Source organism: Typha latifolia, chromosome 4 (genome assembly GCF_019914945.1).
Source record: "Typha latifolia isolate L0001 chromosome 4, TyphaL0001v2, whole genome shotgun sequence".
Classification (NCBI taxonomy): Eukaryota; Viridiplantae; Streptophyta; class Magnoliopsida; order Poales; family Typhaceae; genus Typha; species Typha latifolia.
The window spans coordinates 17,338,200-17,352,796 of record NC_133089.1 but is presented as its reverse complement, the minus strand read 5'-3'; the positions used below and the strand labels follow the sequence as shown (position 1 = coordinate 17,352,796).

Sequence of the window (14,597 nt, the reverse complement as noted above, 5' to 3'; positions counted from 1 at the left end):
CATTTGATATGCCAATTTTTCAGTTCTCTATGAGATGTGTAAATTTTAAGTAAATTAAATCCGGTAGTTAATATAATATTATACATATATATATATATAATGATAATTTTATCTCTTATTTAAATAGATCTAGGGAGAAAAACTTGTTTCAATGGGCGTACATCGCAACAAGCCGAACTCATACAATCTTAATTTATTTATTCTCTCTATCTCCTCGATAAAATCAATTCACTGAGCTGGAGGAGCATTCTTGACGAAAGCCTGAAGTCGCTTGGCATACTCCAGCAATTTCTCCACATCTTGCATCGAATCTTTAACAGCATCATGAGCACAATACTTATCTCCCCATCTCACAAGGAGTGGAATCTTCTTCTTTTCCAGTATCTTTGACCCAGTCAACAGTTCAATCACTTTGATCCAGCTCCAGAAACTCCCTAGTGCTATGTCAAGGTATTGTATCGAATCGCCACCAAAAAAACTCTTCCCTTTACTGCACTTCTCAAACGCCTCTTCCAATTGCTCCAGGACCGTCTTCATCTGGGATATGGCTGCTGCTATCTCTTCCTCCGTCTTCGCACACAATATAACTCCCAACGAAGCGAAAATCTAGTAGAACAATTATTATTGTTATTTTATTTTTTTGCAAAAATTAATGAGATATTGCGAAGGTATGTATGCTGGATAAATACCTGTTCGTCTGCATATTTGGCCCAGAACCGGTGGATAGCGCGGTCATACGGATCGGCCGGCAGAATAGATTGGCCGGAAGCAGCCCAGACGTCGTCGATATATTGCACGATTATCAAGGACTCGCATAAGGGTCTATCCTTGTGGATAAGTACAGGTATCTTCTTGTACACCGGATTAGACTTGAGGAGTAACTCACTCTTAGCTTCAAGACTCTCCTCCGAAGAGGTATACTTGATTCCCTTCAAGTTTAGTGCTATGCTCACCCTCATCGAAAACGGGCTTGCCCATAAACCCAGTAGCTTCACATCTTCTCCTCCCATGGCTTATTTTGGCGTTGCTTATCTTGGTTTAGAGGTGGGGGATTGGAGGTTTTTATGTATATATAGGAGAGGAGGAGATAGGTTTAGATGTTATTTGATGAGAAAAGAAGTCAGAGTTACGTGTAGAACTCAACTCGTACTCAGGGAAAAGTTTGAAAAAAAACACAGTGCAATTAAATAATGCATCACATACGTATACCGTGACATCACATAGTCAAAAATGTCGACTGCTCAGACACGAAGAACCAAGAACAAGGGACAAGTGTTCGTACTTCCACGCCAAGAAAATGGTTTTTTTTTATATACAATCCAAGAAAATGGTTTAAAATTTCAAAGCAAGCACAAGCAACTTTGGTTGACTCAAATCGTTGTGTTTCATTATAAAGTTATTGTTATTCAAATTTTGGATTTGATTAACATCATGCTTGTGTTTGCGCGAGCCAATCAGATTGCTACAAGTCGTCGTTTAGCCAATATCTCACTCCTTATGGCAATCAAATTAACAGGGTTAACTATCTAATGAAGTAATGAATTAAGGGAAAGCATCATTCAATTAATGCATGATATGTTTTTTCATTATCAAGGTCCATTGAAGCATTGGGACAAATCTTCTCCACCATCCTTGTTCAAACTATTTAAGCCTTGAGTTAAATGATAACACAACAAAACGACAGATTTATCATGGGTGATCCGAGAAGGGTCAAATTGAGGACCAGAAGTTCTCCGGTCTTCTACCCCCGAAACCCCCATGATTATTCCACTAGTCGACTAAAGACTATGGAGGGAAGCCACTCTCGAACTGAGGAAAGAGGAGTTTCGCCGTTGAGCACAATTTGTTGACGAAATGATGATCTCTAGATTGAGAGGAAAGAAGAAAAAGGAGATAATATCATGGTTGCACCGAAACCATTACACGCCCAACACCAAATCAGCTTCTTTAAAAGATCGCGGGTAGAAGTCGATGTAAAAGATATGGCCCTGAATGTGTAGCCGAACCTTGCGATATGTCTTCAGTTCTTAGTACTTATAATGCTCTCCTTTCTAACCTCACAATCACTTGCAGATCCAAATCCAAATAAGAAACTATTTTGACTCACTTTGAGAAAGATATGCCAATTTTTCAGTTCTATTTGAGATCTGTAAATTTTAAGTAAATTAAATCTGGTAATTATATATATATAACGATAATTTTCTCCCTTAATTATATAGATCTAGGGAGAAAAACTTATTTCAAAGGACGTACATCGCAACAAGCCGAACTCATACAATCTTAATTTATTCTCTCTATCTCCTCGATAAAATCAATTCACTGAGCTGGAGGAGCATTCTCGAAGAAAGCCTGCCGTCGCTTGGCATACTCCAGTAGTTTCTCCACATCTTGCATCGAATCTTTAACAGCATCATGAGCACAAAACTTCTCTCCCCATCTCACAAGGAGTGGAATCTTCTTCTCTTCCAGTATCTTCGCCCCATTCAACAGTTCAACCACTTTGATCCAGCTCCAGAAACTCCCTAGTGCTATGTCAAGGTATTGTATCGAATCGCCACCAAAGAAACTCTTCCCTTTACTGCACTTCTCAAACACCTCTTCCAATTGCTCCAGGACCGTCTTCACCTGGGCTATCGCTGCTGCTATCTCTTCCTCCGTCTTTACCCGCATTCGAATGATTGCTCCCGTCGTAGCGATAATCTGGTAGCACAATTTTTATTTTTATTTTTTATTTTGCACAAATTAATGAGATATTGCTCGTATATAAGAAGGTATGTCTGCTAAATAAATACCTGTTCGTCGAAATATTTGGCCCAGAACCGGTGGATAGCGCGGTCATACGGATCGGCCGGCAGAATAGATTGGCCGGAAGCAGCCCAGACGTCGTCGATATATTGCACGATTATCAAGGACTCGCATAAGGTCTTATCCTTGTGGATAAGTACAGGTACCTTTTTGTACACCGGATTAGACTTGAGGAGTAACTCGCTCTTAGCTTCAAGACTCTCCTCCGAAGAGGTATACTTGATTCCCTTCAAGTTTAGTGCTATGCTCACTCTCATCGGAAATGGGCTTGCCCATAACCCCAGTAGCTTCACATCTTCTCCTCCCATGGCTTATTTTAGCGTTGCTTATCTTGGTTTAGAGGTGGGGGATTGGAGGTTTTTATGTATATATAGGAGAGGAGGAGGAAGGTTTAGATGTTACTTGATGAGAAAAGAAGTCAGAGTTACGTGTAGAACTCGTACTCAGGGAAAAGTAAAAAGAAAAAAGAAAACACAGTGCAATTAAACACTGCATCACATACGTATACCATGATATCACACGGCCCTTTTTATCCGATACCAAACATGTCAACTGCTCAGACACGAAGAACCGAGAAGAAGGGTTAAGGCTTCGTACTTCCACGCCAAGAAAATGGATTTTTTTCTGATTCAATCCGACAAAATGGTTTAAAGTTTCAAAGCAAGCACTGCACAGCAACTTTGGTTGACTCAAATTGTTGAAGGAAAACCCGAAGTAAAAGGAAGCTTCCAAGAAATACGGCCTGGCGGGTCTGGACGGGCTTCGGAGGATTGGCAAATGCGAACCAGTACATGGATCCGATATTAAAACCCAACTTCGCGCCTCTTTCTTCCCCTCTGGAAAGTCGAAGCCCTCCGCCCTCTCTCCCAGCAACTTTCGCGCCATCTCCTTCTGCGACTCTTAAGTGACTCTAAATTCTAAAACAATAAGTCGTCCTCTTCCCTTCTCTCTGACTGGATCCCTACCTCAGGAACTAACAGAGTGGTAAAGAAAAGTTTAACAACTCCACACTTCAAGAAAAAAAGAAAAAGTTATTCTCTAAACCATCAAATTGATGTGATCATACTAAGGAGAACATACATAACAAGAAGCAGATGTCATACAATCTTAATTTATTCTCTCTAACTCCTCAATGAAACCACTTCACTGAGCTGGAAGAGCATTCCTGTAGAAAGCCTGCAGTCCCTTGGCATACTCCAGTAGCTTCTCCACATCTGTCATCACTCCTTTGACAGCATCGTGAGCACAAAACTTCTCCCCCCATCTCACAAGGAGAGGAGTCTTATTCTCATCCATAATCTTTGCTCCAGTCAACAGTTCCATCACTTTGATCCAGCTCAAGGAACTTCCTAGTGCTATGTCAAGGTATTCTATCGAATCGCCACCAAAGAAACTCTTCCCTTTGCTGCACTTGTCAAAGACCTCTTCTAATAGTTCCAGGCCCGTCTGCATCCGGACAATGGCTGCTGCTGTCGCTTCCTCCGTTTTCGCCTTCAACGTAATGATTTCCCTCGCCGCAGAGAGCCACTAGTACCATTTTTTTTTTTGGTTCGCAAAAATGGATGAGATATTAATATTAATTATTCGAACAAAAGCTCGTATATAAGAAGACATCTATGCTGGATAAATACCTTATCGTCGAGGTATACGGCCCAGAACCGGTGGATAGCGCGGTCGTACGGATTAGTGGGCAGAATAGCGGGGCCAGAAGCGGCCCAAACCTCATCGATATACTGCATAATGACCAAAGACTCGCATAGGGGCTTATCCTCGTGGATAAGTACCGGTACCGTCTTGTATACCGGATTGGACTTGAGGAGTAGCTCGCTCTTTGCTTTAAGATTCTCCTCCGAGTAGGTGTACTTGACTCCCTTCAAGTTTAGTGCTATTCTCACCCTCATAGCAAATGGGCTTGCCCATAACCCCAGTAGCTTCACATCTTCTCCTTCCATGGCTTATCTTGGCGTACGTTGCTTAGGTGGGGGATTGGAAATGCTTGTTTATGTAGATAGTGTAAGAGGAGGAGGAGAAGGTTTAGATATTATTTGAGACGACTGATCACAAATGAGAGAATATAATATCAACTGTGGCTGGCGCCTGGCAGAGCCACATGTATCCCAAAGAGGGACCATGCTTAGAGTTATGACTTAGTTACTATTGAAAGTCTTGATGTAGTGTAATTGCTGCCGCACATGGAAGATCCAATTAATTAAGAACAAGGCTTCTTACTTCAATGCCATGAAGTGCATCGATCATAGCTTAAAAATAAGTGGTTTAAATTAGCCAAAACTTACAGAAAACTAAGGCGGAAGCTTTACTTATTAATCAAAGCCTGATTAATTTTGATAATAACAACAAAGACACGGTTAAGAAATAAGAGACACTCCACTTCACACATCTGTATTCTGTCTCTGTACTTAAAACCTCATATACACGAGGGTGCTTAATCAATTCACACTGACCCTTGTCTGTAGAACCTTGGCAAATTCCGCCAGCTTCTCCACGTCTGGCATCACTCCTTTAACAGCATCATGAGCACAAAACCTCTCTGCCCATCCAAAAAGGAGAGGGGTGTTCTCCTCGTCCAGTATCTTGGTGCCACTCATCAGCTCTAACACTTTGATCCATCCCAAGAAGCTCCCAAGTGCTATGTCAAGGTATCCTACGGTCTCTCCACCAAAGAAGCTCTTCCCTTGGCTACACTTCTCAAAGGCCTCCTCCAATAGCTTAAGCCCTGACTGCATCTGGGCCATGGCTTCTGCCTTGGCTTCCTCTGTCTTGGCCTCTCCCTTTCCAATTGCTGCAGCTGAAGGGAACCACTGGGTACCACAAACATATTTTTATATATGATACCCAATATTGAGGGCTATTTTGAAAAAATAAAAAACTTTTTATCCCAAGGGAAAGATTAATCTAGAAGAATAACGCTTAAGAAAACGAATAAGAGTACCTTATCGTCGATATAGGCGGCCCAGAAACGGTGGATAGCGCGGTCGTACGGGTTAGTGGGCAGAATAGCGGGTCTAGAAGCGGCCCAAACCTCGTCGATATACTCCACAATGATCAAAGACTCGCATAGGGGCTTATCCTTGTGGATAAGTACAGGTACCTTCTTGTATACCGGATTAGACTTGAGAAGTAGCTCGCTCTTAGCCGGAAATTGCTCTTCCAAGAAGTCATACTCAACTCCCTTCAAGTTTAGTGCTATTCTCGGCCTCATCACAAATGGGCTCGGCCATGCTCCTACTAGCTTCACATCGCCACCTCCTTCCATTGCTCACTGCCTTCACTATTCCACTCTTTGGTTTATCCTATCTTTTGAGGTACTGCGAGGCAGATGAGGTATTTATTAGAAGCAGATGAGATACATACGATGGACCAATAGATTTAATGCTAGATGAGCAGATACAAGTAACTTTACTAGCATTCAAGCTTCCTACTTAGCTCAGTTCATATATGTTAAAATATAATAAATGGCATATAGAAGAAAGTAATTAATCTTTTAGAGAAGACGATGAACTTAATATGAATCTTAGAGATGAGTTTAGGACGTAGTCAAATGAGTACAGTTCACAAAAATTATCACATGGTCCAGCACTGATATTAAGGTATGCGTGGCGGATATATATACACGCTTCACGTATCTGGGCCACGAGTACATAAAAATAACCTTAATTAGCTCAAATTATTCGAACGAATGAAAACTTGTGCCCCAAGAAAAAGGAAGCTTCCATCCTAATACGAGCCAGGCCCAGTTCGGGGTCGGGTCAGGTTTTGGCCCGACAATAACGGGCCGGGTCTGGAGGGGCTTCGATCTGGCGGATCAGAACTCGTACATAGATCCGTATCCGTACCTCTTTCTCTCCCTCTCAAAACCCTCAGCGGTGTGACGCGCCGCCTTCCCCTTTCTCTCTCTATCTTTCTCATCCACATTTCGCGCCTTCCCTCTAATTCCCGTCTCCAAAACCCTAAAAATTCTCTTACACTCTCCTTCTACATCAATCGATTAGGGTTTCTTCCTTCCTCTATGATCTCTAATCGTCGACGGAGACCTCGCTTCCGAGCTACTGCTTAAGTATCTCCGGAGGCCTCTCTTACTGTGCTCTCGCCACTGATCTCTCTTCTACAATGGAGAAGCTCCAAGTCTACAGGAGCAGCTCCGTGGAGTGGAAACCATCCGGCGTGGTGGCGCTCGCCACCAGCGCCGATGGTTCCCAGGTGGCGGCGGCACGGGAAGATGGTGCCGTTGAGATCTGGCTCGTTTCTCCTGGCTCCGTTGGGTGGCATTGCCAGCTGGTACGATTTCGAAGCTCCTTATTTTGTCGTGTGTAAGTACTTAGCAGGGTTTTAGGTAGTATAAAGAAATCTGACCCTTTTGGTTTGTTGTAGACGATACAGGGAGAGACTGGTTCGAGAGTTTCGTCGCTTGTTTGGTGTAACCCAAGCCCCAAAGGGGCGGGAATAGGTCGGTTGTTGTCTTCCAGTATTGATGGATCGATCTCAGAATGGGATCTCTTCTCTTTAAAGCATAAGGTAGTAAATTTTGTTTGCTATGTTTTTTTTCCCGATGCTCTTCGTTTTGGCGAAAGCCAAGTTATCCTGACACAAGGAAATTTTTTTATACTGTAGGTTATTGACATTTTCCAATTTGAATGTGTTTCGTTGGTCTTTAATGAGAATAGATGAATGTTAACTGTTAAGTAAAACTTTTCTTTATATCAATATCATAGTCTGATTGAATAGAAAATTCGAATAATTTAAAACGAGAAAGAAGTACAATCACCATAATTTTAATAGATTACCATAATTTATGCTTGTTGAAATGCTTTATCACTAGTAAAATTTATCCAAAATTTGCCAGATCTTGAAGACCTACTTTTCATTATAAAGCTATTGTTATTCAAAATTTGTATTTGATTAACATCATGCTTGTGTTTGCGCCAGCCAATCAGATTGCTGCGAGGATTTAATGTCGTTTAGCCAATATCTCACTCGCTACGGCAATCAAATTAAAAGGGTTAACTATCTAATGAAGTAATGAATTAAGGGAAAGCAACATTCATTTAATGCAAGATATGCTTTTTTTTTCAGGGGGTGGGTGGGTATAGCCTCTATTCTTCTTTATTACTTGAAATCCAGTTGCCTTTTCAAAATTATTTTCCTTCTAGAAATCAAATTTTGATGATCACTTGGATTTGTTTGATTGGATAATAAAGAGTGTTATCTGTGGTTCTTGTAGATTGTGCTAGATTCTGTTGGAGTGTCTTTCTGGCAGATGGCTTTGGAACCTTTCCTTGATTGTGTGCATTCTGGGAAAAATGATTCAGGACTTACTGCCAATGAATACAAAAATGATGGTTCTCATAGTGACTCTGAATCAAGTAGTATTGATGATGACGATGACTCTGACGAGCTACATGCCGTACATAGTGGGGCAAATTTTCAACGCTTGGCTGTAGCGTGTGATGATGGTTGCGTTCGTTTATATTATGTTCCTGACAAGGATGGTCTGAAATATATCAGAACTTTGCCCAGGGTTAGCGGTTAGACTCGTATACCTTTCTCTTCTATATTGGCAATAGTATCATCTTTGTGTTTCTGATTTCGATCGTTGCAGGACGCATATTGAGTGTTGCATGGAGCCATAATGCGAAGTCAATATTTTCTGGGAGTAGCGATGGGTACGTTTTATGGAATCATTTAGTGGCTGATGTGATGAACCTGAATGTATTAACTGACAGAGTATTACAACTTGTAAATTTATGCCATGTCCTTTCAATTTGGTTGAGTAGCTAAGCAGTTATTTTGGAGGTTCCTTCATCAGTTAGTTCTTTGACTTTTCTTTTGCATTCTTATTTTTGCCCTACTATTGTTTGCAGCTTTATTAGATGCTGGGATGCTACATCTTTTCATGAGGCTTATCGCATCACTGTTGGACTTGGGGGTATTAGTAGTGGACCAGAACTTTGTGTTTGGTCATTACTGTTTTTAAGGTAGTAACTAGTTATGTATGCTATGAATTTCAGTTTTCTCTGCACATTCTCTTTCAATTATAAAGATAATCTATTTCTTTAAATATGTTTATTAGGTGCGGATCCCTTGTTAGTGGAGACAGTACAGGGAGTGTTCAGTTTTGGGATAGCCATCATGGAACACTTTTGCAAGCTCATACATATCATAAAGGTGATGTGACTGCTCTAGCAACTCTTCCTAGTCAGAACAGGGTCTTCTCTGCTGGTTCAGACGGGAAGGTTGGTCTGTTTGATATCTCGTTCAACTGCTCTGATATTTTACAATCTTATAATTGTTATTCTAGATATAGATGTTGCATTTTAAGGAAATACATCAGAAGTGGATAGATGCATATGCAAAGAGATTTTTTATGTTCAGTTTGCTAAGAATTCGACACCTTGTTTAGGTCTAGGGACTAGGATTAGCAGTTAAGAAATAAAATTGATGTATAGCTCTGTCGTGTTTATTTTCAAGAGGCAAAAGTTGTTGAGAAGTTTGAGGGAAAATCAATGTTTTGATGTCTTAAGGAGTAAGGACCAGCTAGCTGGGAGAAGACTATGTTTCTTCTACAATTTTGGTCAGGCGCCAATATTTTATTGTTGAAAATGTTCATGATTTTACTTGTATATTGATGGCATTGATTTCTGTGTAGGTAACTCTTTATAAACTGTCCAATGATGAAGGTTCTGGAGAAAACAGGCTTCTTAAAGAACAAATCAATAAATGGGTGTATGTTGGTTATGTAAGAGCTCACACTCATGATGTCAGAGCCTTAACGATGGCTTTACCAATTAGTAGAGAAGGTCTGCCAAGATCCACAATCAATTCAAGTTTACTATTATAGTTTTATTCCCTTTTTTTTTTTTTTTGAGAACTACTTGCTCCATCTATGAGCTGATTTTGTTTTTGCAGATGACTTGCCTGATGAAAAGGTGGCCAAGATACGTCGGAAGGAAAAACCCATTGAGTTCAGTTATCATAAATGGGCTCATTTAGGTGTTCCTATGCTCATTTCTGGTGGAGATGACAGCAAACTCTTTGCTTACTCTGCAAAAGAGTTCACCCAGTTTGCACCCCATGACATATGCCCTGCACCTCAAAGAGTGTTGGTAAAGTTGGCATCAAATAGCATTATGGATGGCGCTTCAATAATGCTCGTTCAGTCCTCTAGCTGGTTAGAGGTTTCGCTTGTCAAAGTGGATACTAAAGTTTCACCAAATGTGCCTTTTGGAAACAGAACAACAGCACAACTTCTAGCTCGCCTTAAAAGCAAGGGATCACGGAGAATTCTCTGTAGCACTATATCTAGCTCCGGGATGCTATTTGCATACTCCGATCATGTAAGGCCCTGTCTATTTGAATTAAGAAGGCATAAAGGTGGCAATGGCATGTGGTCCCTAGACAAATTACAGCTTCCTAAGGGATTGCCATGTGCACACAGTATGGTTTTCAGTGTCGATTGCTCAAGCTTAATGCTTGCAGGTCATGATAGAAAGATATATGTAAGTGTTTGTCTTTTTATGCTTCTAGTGACACATATTACTTATATTGGGCTGGTAATGCTTGCTAAGTATAACCAGAATGCCAGTAATATTCATGGTCCATGTTCTGTGTTTACATATGTTCTTTTGCTTGCATTATCACAATCCATGAACTTGCTAGTTGCTACTATATCTGCTCCACTTTCATATTTATCTGTCATGTAGTTCTAATCATTCTTCCTTTCATTGTTTTGAAACAGGTGGTGGATGTCCAAAGGTTGGAAGTTGTTAACACCTTTGTACCCCAAAGGAAGGTAGATGATATGAACTCTCCTTCTAGTGAACCACCTATAACAAGAATGTTTACAAGTATGGATGGACAGTGGTTAGCCGCAATTAATTGTTATGGAGACATCTATGTATTTAACCTTGAGATACAAAGGTAGGTCAGTGGTGATATGAATTTTACAGTATTATGTATGATCCACTATGTCTGTTTGCACTGCAGTTCTAAAACTTTAAGGCATACTTTGCAGGCAACATTGGTTCATATATAGAATGAATGATGCTTCTGTCACTGCTGGTGGGTTTTCTCCCAGGAACAGCAATGCGCTTGTCATCACAACATCTTTGAACGAAGTGTATGTATTTGATGTGGAAGCAAAACAACTTGGTGAATGGTCAAGACGCCACACTCACCGTCTGCCTAGAAGATTTCAAGAATTCCCAGGGGAGGTCATTGCCCTCTCATTTCCACATTCCTTATCTTCAACTTCAGTTATCGTTTACAGTGCAAGGTACCTCTTGCTTCTTTGTTTTGCTTGTATGCATGTTCTTTAATTTCTCAAGTTATGGAATTTGCATTGTTTGCTAATTAGTTTGGATAACACTTTTAGGAGACACCAAGTGGTTGATTGGGCATATCATATATTTTTTAGATTAAATGTCAAAGTGAGACTTCTCATTGGTTAGCTTCCCGTTAGTTAGCTTTCCTTGGAACTTCCTGGCGACATAATCGAACAGTTTGCTCATTGATTGTTGCCACTTCTTGTTCGTGTAATTTAGCTGCTACCAGCTTTAGCATTTTGATATTCTGATTTGATTGACAAAAGGGTTAACATGGTGTGCAAGTGCTAGCATTCCTATAATTTTTTGGAATAACTGCCTTACTTACTTTTCCATTATTCAAACATTTTGCATATATTTGCAGTATTGATATATAAACTGTACTTTATGCATTGATGCTTGCTTCAGTGTGCTATTATCTGTGCAAAAGGATGCAAGCAATTTTCTTTGTTCCATTACAATATACAGGAGCTAAACCCCTGTATAAGTAATGCAATAGTTAATTACTTTTTGATGATTTGATCCCAATTTTTTTCTGGAATCCATACAGGGCAATGTGCTTTATTGACTTCGACATGCCCATTGATCAAGATGATGATGAATTGCCCAATGGCTCAGATATATTATTAGACAAGTATGACATCAACAGGAATGTGAGGGCAAAGCGGAAGCGGAAGGCTCCTGATGAAGAACCCAGACAAAGGAAGAAAAAGAATTTTGACATTTGTACATTCAGAGATCCAGTTTTATTTGTTGGTCACCTATCAGAGAACTCACTTTTGATAATAGAGAAGCAGTGGATGGACGTGGTTAAAGCTTTTGATGCTCCTGTTCACAGACATATATTTGGAACGTGAGAGCTAGAGATCTACACCATACCATGAGATTCTTGTTTTGGCTGTGACTAGGATTCTTTTTCCCTTCAATATTCGCCTGCTTACCTCAAGGGCAAGGACCTTGCTAAGTCAAATATCTACTAATAGTTTCATCGGGGTAGAATTTGTAATGTTAGGATGATTTTGTTTGTATTACAGAAGGGCAATGTTCAAATTATTTTTGTAAAATGAGTGTACACGTAAATTTTCAGGTATATTTTAAAGTATCCACTACCAAGTGGTTTGGTGTTAAGCAGCCTTTACCCCTTTTTTTGGATGAACCAGCGTCTTTATCGTTCTCCTTATGATGTTCATCTGGTGAGTCAGATTTGTTGTCATGTCTAGTAACTTTGCCAGCAATCAGCATGGCAAATGCTTTTTATAATAACCTAAGTTTTTATAGTACAAGTATCTTCATAGATCCAGTAAAGAAGTGTCCAACATACGGCTGCAAGTTGGGAGTCAAAAAAATGTGATGGGAAAATAGCGTGTTGAATCTGAATGATATATAAAACTGAAAATGGACAGGTATCTTTCAGGCACTCCAAGTTACTGATGAGATAATTTCTTGCTTGTTATGCTGATTCGACTGAATCATTCAGCAGTAGACACCATTTATTTCTTGCTGAGTCTTCTCTAGCCAAAGGAATATGAGCTCTCTTCTTTACCTCTTTGCTCCATATGATCTGCTAAAGTTTCCAAAGTGCTCCAGATCTCGATCCTCAGGGGGTGAACCTGATCACCTGCGACGAACGAGCTCGCCATACCGTTCACCTCAATGACGCTACAAGCCGGCGTTTTCTTGATACCCCGGCTACCGATCAGCTTTCGAATTCTCCTTGCATCATCCTTCCTATTGGCATTGAGATAGATGTTTGACAACTGAACGTATACCCCCTCATCATCCCCCTCACCCAAAGAAAACCTCTGCAACTCCTCCACAGCCATCTCTGCAAGCTCCACGTTCCCATAAATCCTACAGCCAGTGAGCAAAGATCCCCACACTGAAGCCAGAGGCCTCATAGGCATCTTCCTTATAATCCCCATGGCATCTTCCAACCGGCCTACTCGGGAAAGCATGTCGACGGCGCAGCTGTAATGCTCGTGCTCAGGGGCCACATTATACCGAGACTCCATCTGCGCCAACAGCAACAATCCGTCATCAACCAACCCACCATGCGCACAAGCCGTGAGGACGCCAAGAATCACCACCGCGTCCGGCCGAACCCTGTCTTCTTCCCACATCCGACTTAAGCACCCAATCGCCTCTTTTACGAGCCCATGCATTGCAAATGCCCCCACCATCGTCGCCCACATGTGGGTATTCCTCTCTGGCATTGCGTCGAACACCTTTATTGCCTCCTTCACAGACCCACATTTTGCATACATACTAACGAGGGCCGAGCCAATAAAGCTATCTTCCAAATAACCAGATTCCTCCCTCTCGATGTATCTATGAATCGACATTCCCTGTTCAAGCGCACCGGAGTGTGCACACGCCGTCAGTGCCGTCGTGAGGACGAAAGCGTCCGGCTTTATGTTAGATACCAGCATGTCTTGAAAGCAACGTAATGCAGTAGAAACGAGTCCTGCGCGGAGATACGCGTTCATGAGAACATCGTAGTGCACATGGTCTCTTTGAGGCGTTTCGTCGAACAGGTTCTGGGTGAGGTTTGGAAGGCGGGAGTAGAGACGTAGAAGAGCGGTTTGGACAAAATGGTCAGAAGGGGAGAGGCCGTTCTTGAACACGAGAGCGTGGAGTTGGGCGCCGGAGAAGAGGGAGGGGAGGAGAGAGGAGGAGGAGATGGCGAAGGGGAAGGAGAGGTGGTTCGGGGAAGGGAAGGAGTTGGCGTTGGTGTTTTGGAGCATGAGTCGGAGAAGAGGTAGGGCGAGGCGGGGGTTGGAGCGGGGAAGTGAGCGGAGGAGGGAGTTGAGCGAGAGGAGGGAGAGGTGGGGGTGGAGGAGGAGACCGGAGGTGAGGAGGAGGGCGTGGGCGGTGCGGAGGTCAGTGGCGACGGCGCGCCGGCGAACGAGTAGGGAGTTGCAGTATTGCCACGTGGCGGCCGGGATGAATGCAGCGGCGGCGGCGGGAGGACGGAGCTGCATGGAGTCATGGAGTCGGCTTGCGGAAAGCAATACTCGCTAAAATGTTGCCGATACTACGTAGTGTAGATCGTCTGCAGCCCTTGACTGCATGAGTTTCTTGTACTCCGTACTTGGCAAATAATGATAAGTGGTAAATAAATGTATTTCTATAATATTTTCTAACAGTAAGGAGCTTTCATGATAAGGTGCTGTAAATTTTGCTTCTGGATTAAGCAAGGTAATAATATATATGCACTTCTTTTTCCAGAAGATGCTTTCACTGAAACCAGAAAGCATTGGTTGCTTAATTGCTTTAGTGTTAATGGCTTGTTTGATAGCAACAAATGGCAACAAAAGGTAAAAAGAAACATCAATCCTTACACAATAAAGACGAAAAGGAGTTGAGCATTATTAGACACTAAGTAACACAGTTTCAAGTCCAAACTTTTAAGAATGGCATTATAGTTTGTTCCTTTTTTAAAACCAACCATAA

The 14,597-nt window shown here is 41.6% G+C and overlaps 6 protein-coding genes across 7 annotated transcripts; 1 reads left to right on the top strand and 5 right to left on the bottom strand.

Annotated features, from left to right (window-relative positions):
• Positions 1-93: 93 nt before the first annotated feature.
• On the bottom strand, positions 94-1,144 carry LOC140786179 (glutathione S-transferase U18-like). The gene is made up of 2 exons (XM_073134425.1): positions 690-1,144; positions 94-606 (listed from the first exon to the last, which is right to left on the bottom strand). The coding sequence occupies exons 1-2, from the start codon at positions 1,008-1,010 to the stop codon at positions 229-231; spliced, it is 699 nt and encodes a 232-aa protein (XP_072990526.1). The 5' UTR covers positions 1,011-1,144; the 3' UTR covers positions 94-228.
• A 1,010-nt stretch (positions 1,145-2,154) lies between these two features.
• On the bottom strand, positions 2,155-3,830 carry LOC140785962 (glutathione S-transferase U17-like). Its single transcript, XM_073134112.1, has 2 exons — positions 2,793-3,830; positions 2,155-2,700 (listed from the first exon to the last, which is right to left on the bottom strand). The coding sequence occupies exons 1-2, from the start codon at positions 3,111-3,113 to the stop codon at positions 2,317-2,319; spliced, it is 705 nt and encodes a 234-aa protein (XP_072990213.1). The 5' UTR covers positions 3,114-3,830; the 3' UTR covers positions 2,155-2,316.
• Positions 3,831-3,836: 6 nt separating this feature from the next.
• On the bottom strand, positions 3,837-4,958 carry LOC140785963 (glutathione S-transferase U17-like). Its single transcript, XM_073134113.1, has 2 exons — positions 4,437-4,958; positions 3,837-4,332 (listed from the first exon to the last, which is right to left on the bottom strand). The coding sequence occupies exons 1-2, from the start codon at positions 4,755-4,757 to the stop codon at positions 3,949-3,951; spliced, it is 705 nt and encodes a 234-aa protein (XP_072990214.1). The 5' UTR covers positions 4,758-4,958; the 3' UTR covers positions 3,837-3,948.
• A 137-nt stretch (positions 4,959-5,095) lies between these two features.
• Positions 5,096-6,333, bottom strand: LOC140785964 (glutathione S-transferase U17-like). 2 transcript variants are annotated; one of them, XM_073134116.1, is made up of 3 exons: positions 6,227-6,333; positions 5,756-6,131; positions 5,096-5,624 (listed from the first exon to the last, which is right to left on the bottom strand). In XM_073134116.1, exons 2-3 carry the CDS (start codon positions 6,077-6,079, stop codon positions 5,253-5,255), a joined length of 696 nt encoding a protein of 231 aa, XP_072990217.1. In that variant the 5' UTR covers positions 6,080-6,131; positions 6,227-6,333; the 3' UTR covers positions 5,096-5,252. The 2 variants fall into 2 exon arrangements, with proteins under 2 accessions (XP_072990217.1, XP_072990216.1); XM_073134115.1 differs by having other exon boundaries at positions 6,215-6,330.
• On the top strand, positions 5,786-12,272 carry LOC140785960 (WD repeat-containing protein PCN-like). Its single transcript, XM_073134110.1, has 11 exons — positions 5,786-7,101; positions 7,195-7,338; positions 8,045-8,348; positions 8,423-8,486; positions 8,685-8,798; positions 8,894-9,056; positions 9,470-9,620; positions 9,730-10,319; positions 10,559-10,740; positions 10,835-11,095; positions 11,695-12,272. Exons 1-11 carry the CDS (start codon positions 6,934-6,936, stop codon positions 11,999-12,001), a joined length of 2,448 nt encoding a protein of 815 aa, XP_072990211.1. The 5' UTR covers positions 5,786-6,933; the 3' UTR covers positions 12,002-12,272.
• A 75-nt stretch (positions 12,273-12,347) lies between these two features.
• LOC140785961 (putative pentatricopeptide repeat-containing protein At3g28640) lies at positions 12,348-14,183 on the bottom strand. Its single transcript, XM_073134111.1, has one exon. The coding sequence runs from the start codon at positions 14,123-14,125 to the stop codon at positions 12,656-12,658; it is 1,470 nt and encodes a 489-aa protein (XP_072990212.1). The 5' UTR covers positions 14,126-14,183; the 3' UTR covers positions 12,348-12,655.
• Between the last annotated feature and the right edge of the window lie 414 nt (positions 14,184-14,597).

Coding starts and splice junctions, on each gene's coding strand:
- LOC140785963 (XM_073134113.1), bottom strand. CDS start 4,757: ATGGAAGGAGAAGATGTGAAGCTACTGGGGTTATGGGCAAGCCCATTT. Junction 4,333..4,436: donor CCGTATACCTCGACGATAAG/GTATTTATCCAG, acceptor AAATGGTACTAG/TGGCTCTCTGCGGCGAGGGA.
- LOC140785962 (XM_073134112.1), bottom strand. CDS start 3,113: ATGGGAGGAGAAGATGTGAAGCTACTGGGGTTATGGGCAAGCCCATTT. Junction 2,701..2,792: donor CCAAATATTTCGACGAACAG/GTATTTATTTAG, acceptor TTGTGCTACCAG/ATTATCGCTACGACGGGAGC.
- LOC140785964 (XM_073134116.1), bottom strand. CDS start 6,079: ATGGAAGGAGGTGGCGATGTGAAGCTAGTAGGAGCATGGCCGAGCCCA. Junction 5,625..5,755: donor CCGCCTATATCGACGATAAG/GTACTCTTATTC, acceptor TGTGGTACCCAG/TGGTTCCCTTCAGCTGCAGC.
- LOC140785961 (XM_073134111.1), bottom strand. CDS start 14,125: ATGCAGCTCCGTCCTCCCGCCGCCGCCGCTGCATTCATCCCGGCCGCC.
- LOC140786179 (XM_073134425.1), bottom strand. CDS start 1,010: ATGGGAGGAGAAGATGTGAAGCTACTGGGTTTATGGGCAAGCCCGTTT. Junction 607..689: donor CCAAATATGCAGACGAACAG/GTATTTATCCAG, acceptor TTGTTCTACTAG/ATTTTCGCTTCGTTGGGAGT.
- LOC140785960 (XM_073134110.1), top strand. CDS start 6,934: ATGGAGAAGCTCCAAGTCTACAGGAGCAGCTCCGTGGAGTGGAAACCA. Junction 9,621..9,729: donor TTTACCAATTAGTAGAGAAG/GTCTGCCAAGAT, acceptor TTGTTTTTGCAG/ATGACTTGCCTGATGAAAAG. Junction 10,741..10,834: donor TTTAACCTTGAGATACAAAG/GTAGGTCAGTGG, acceptor CATACTTTGCAG/GCAACATTGGTTCATATATA.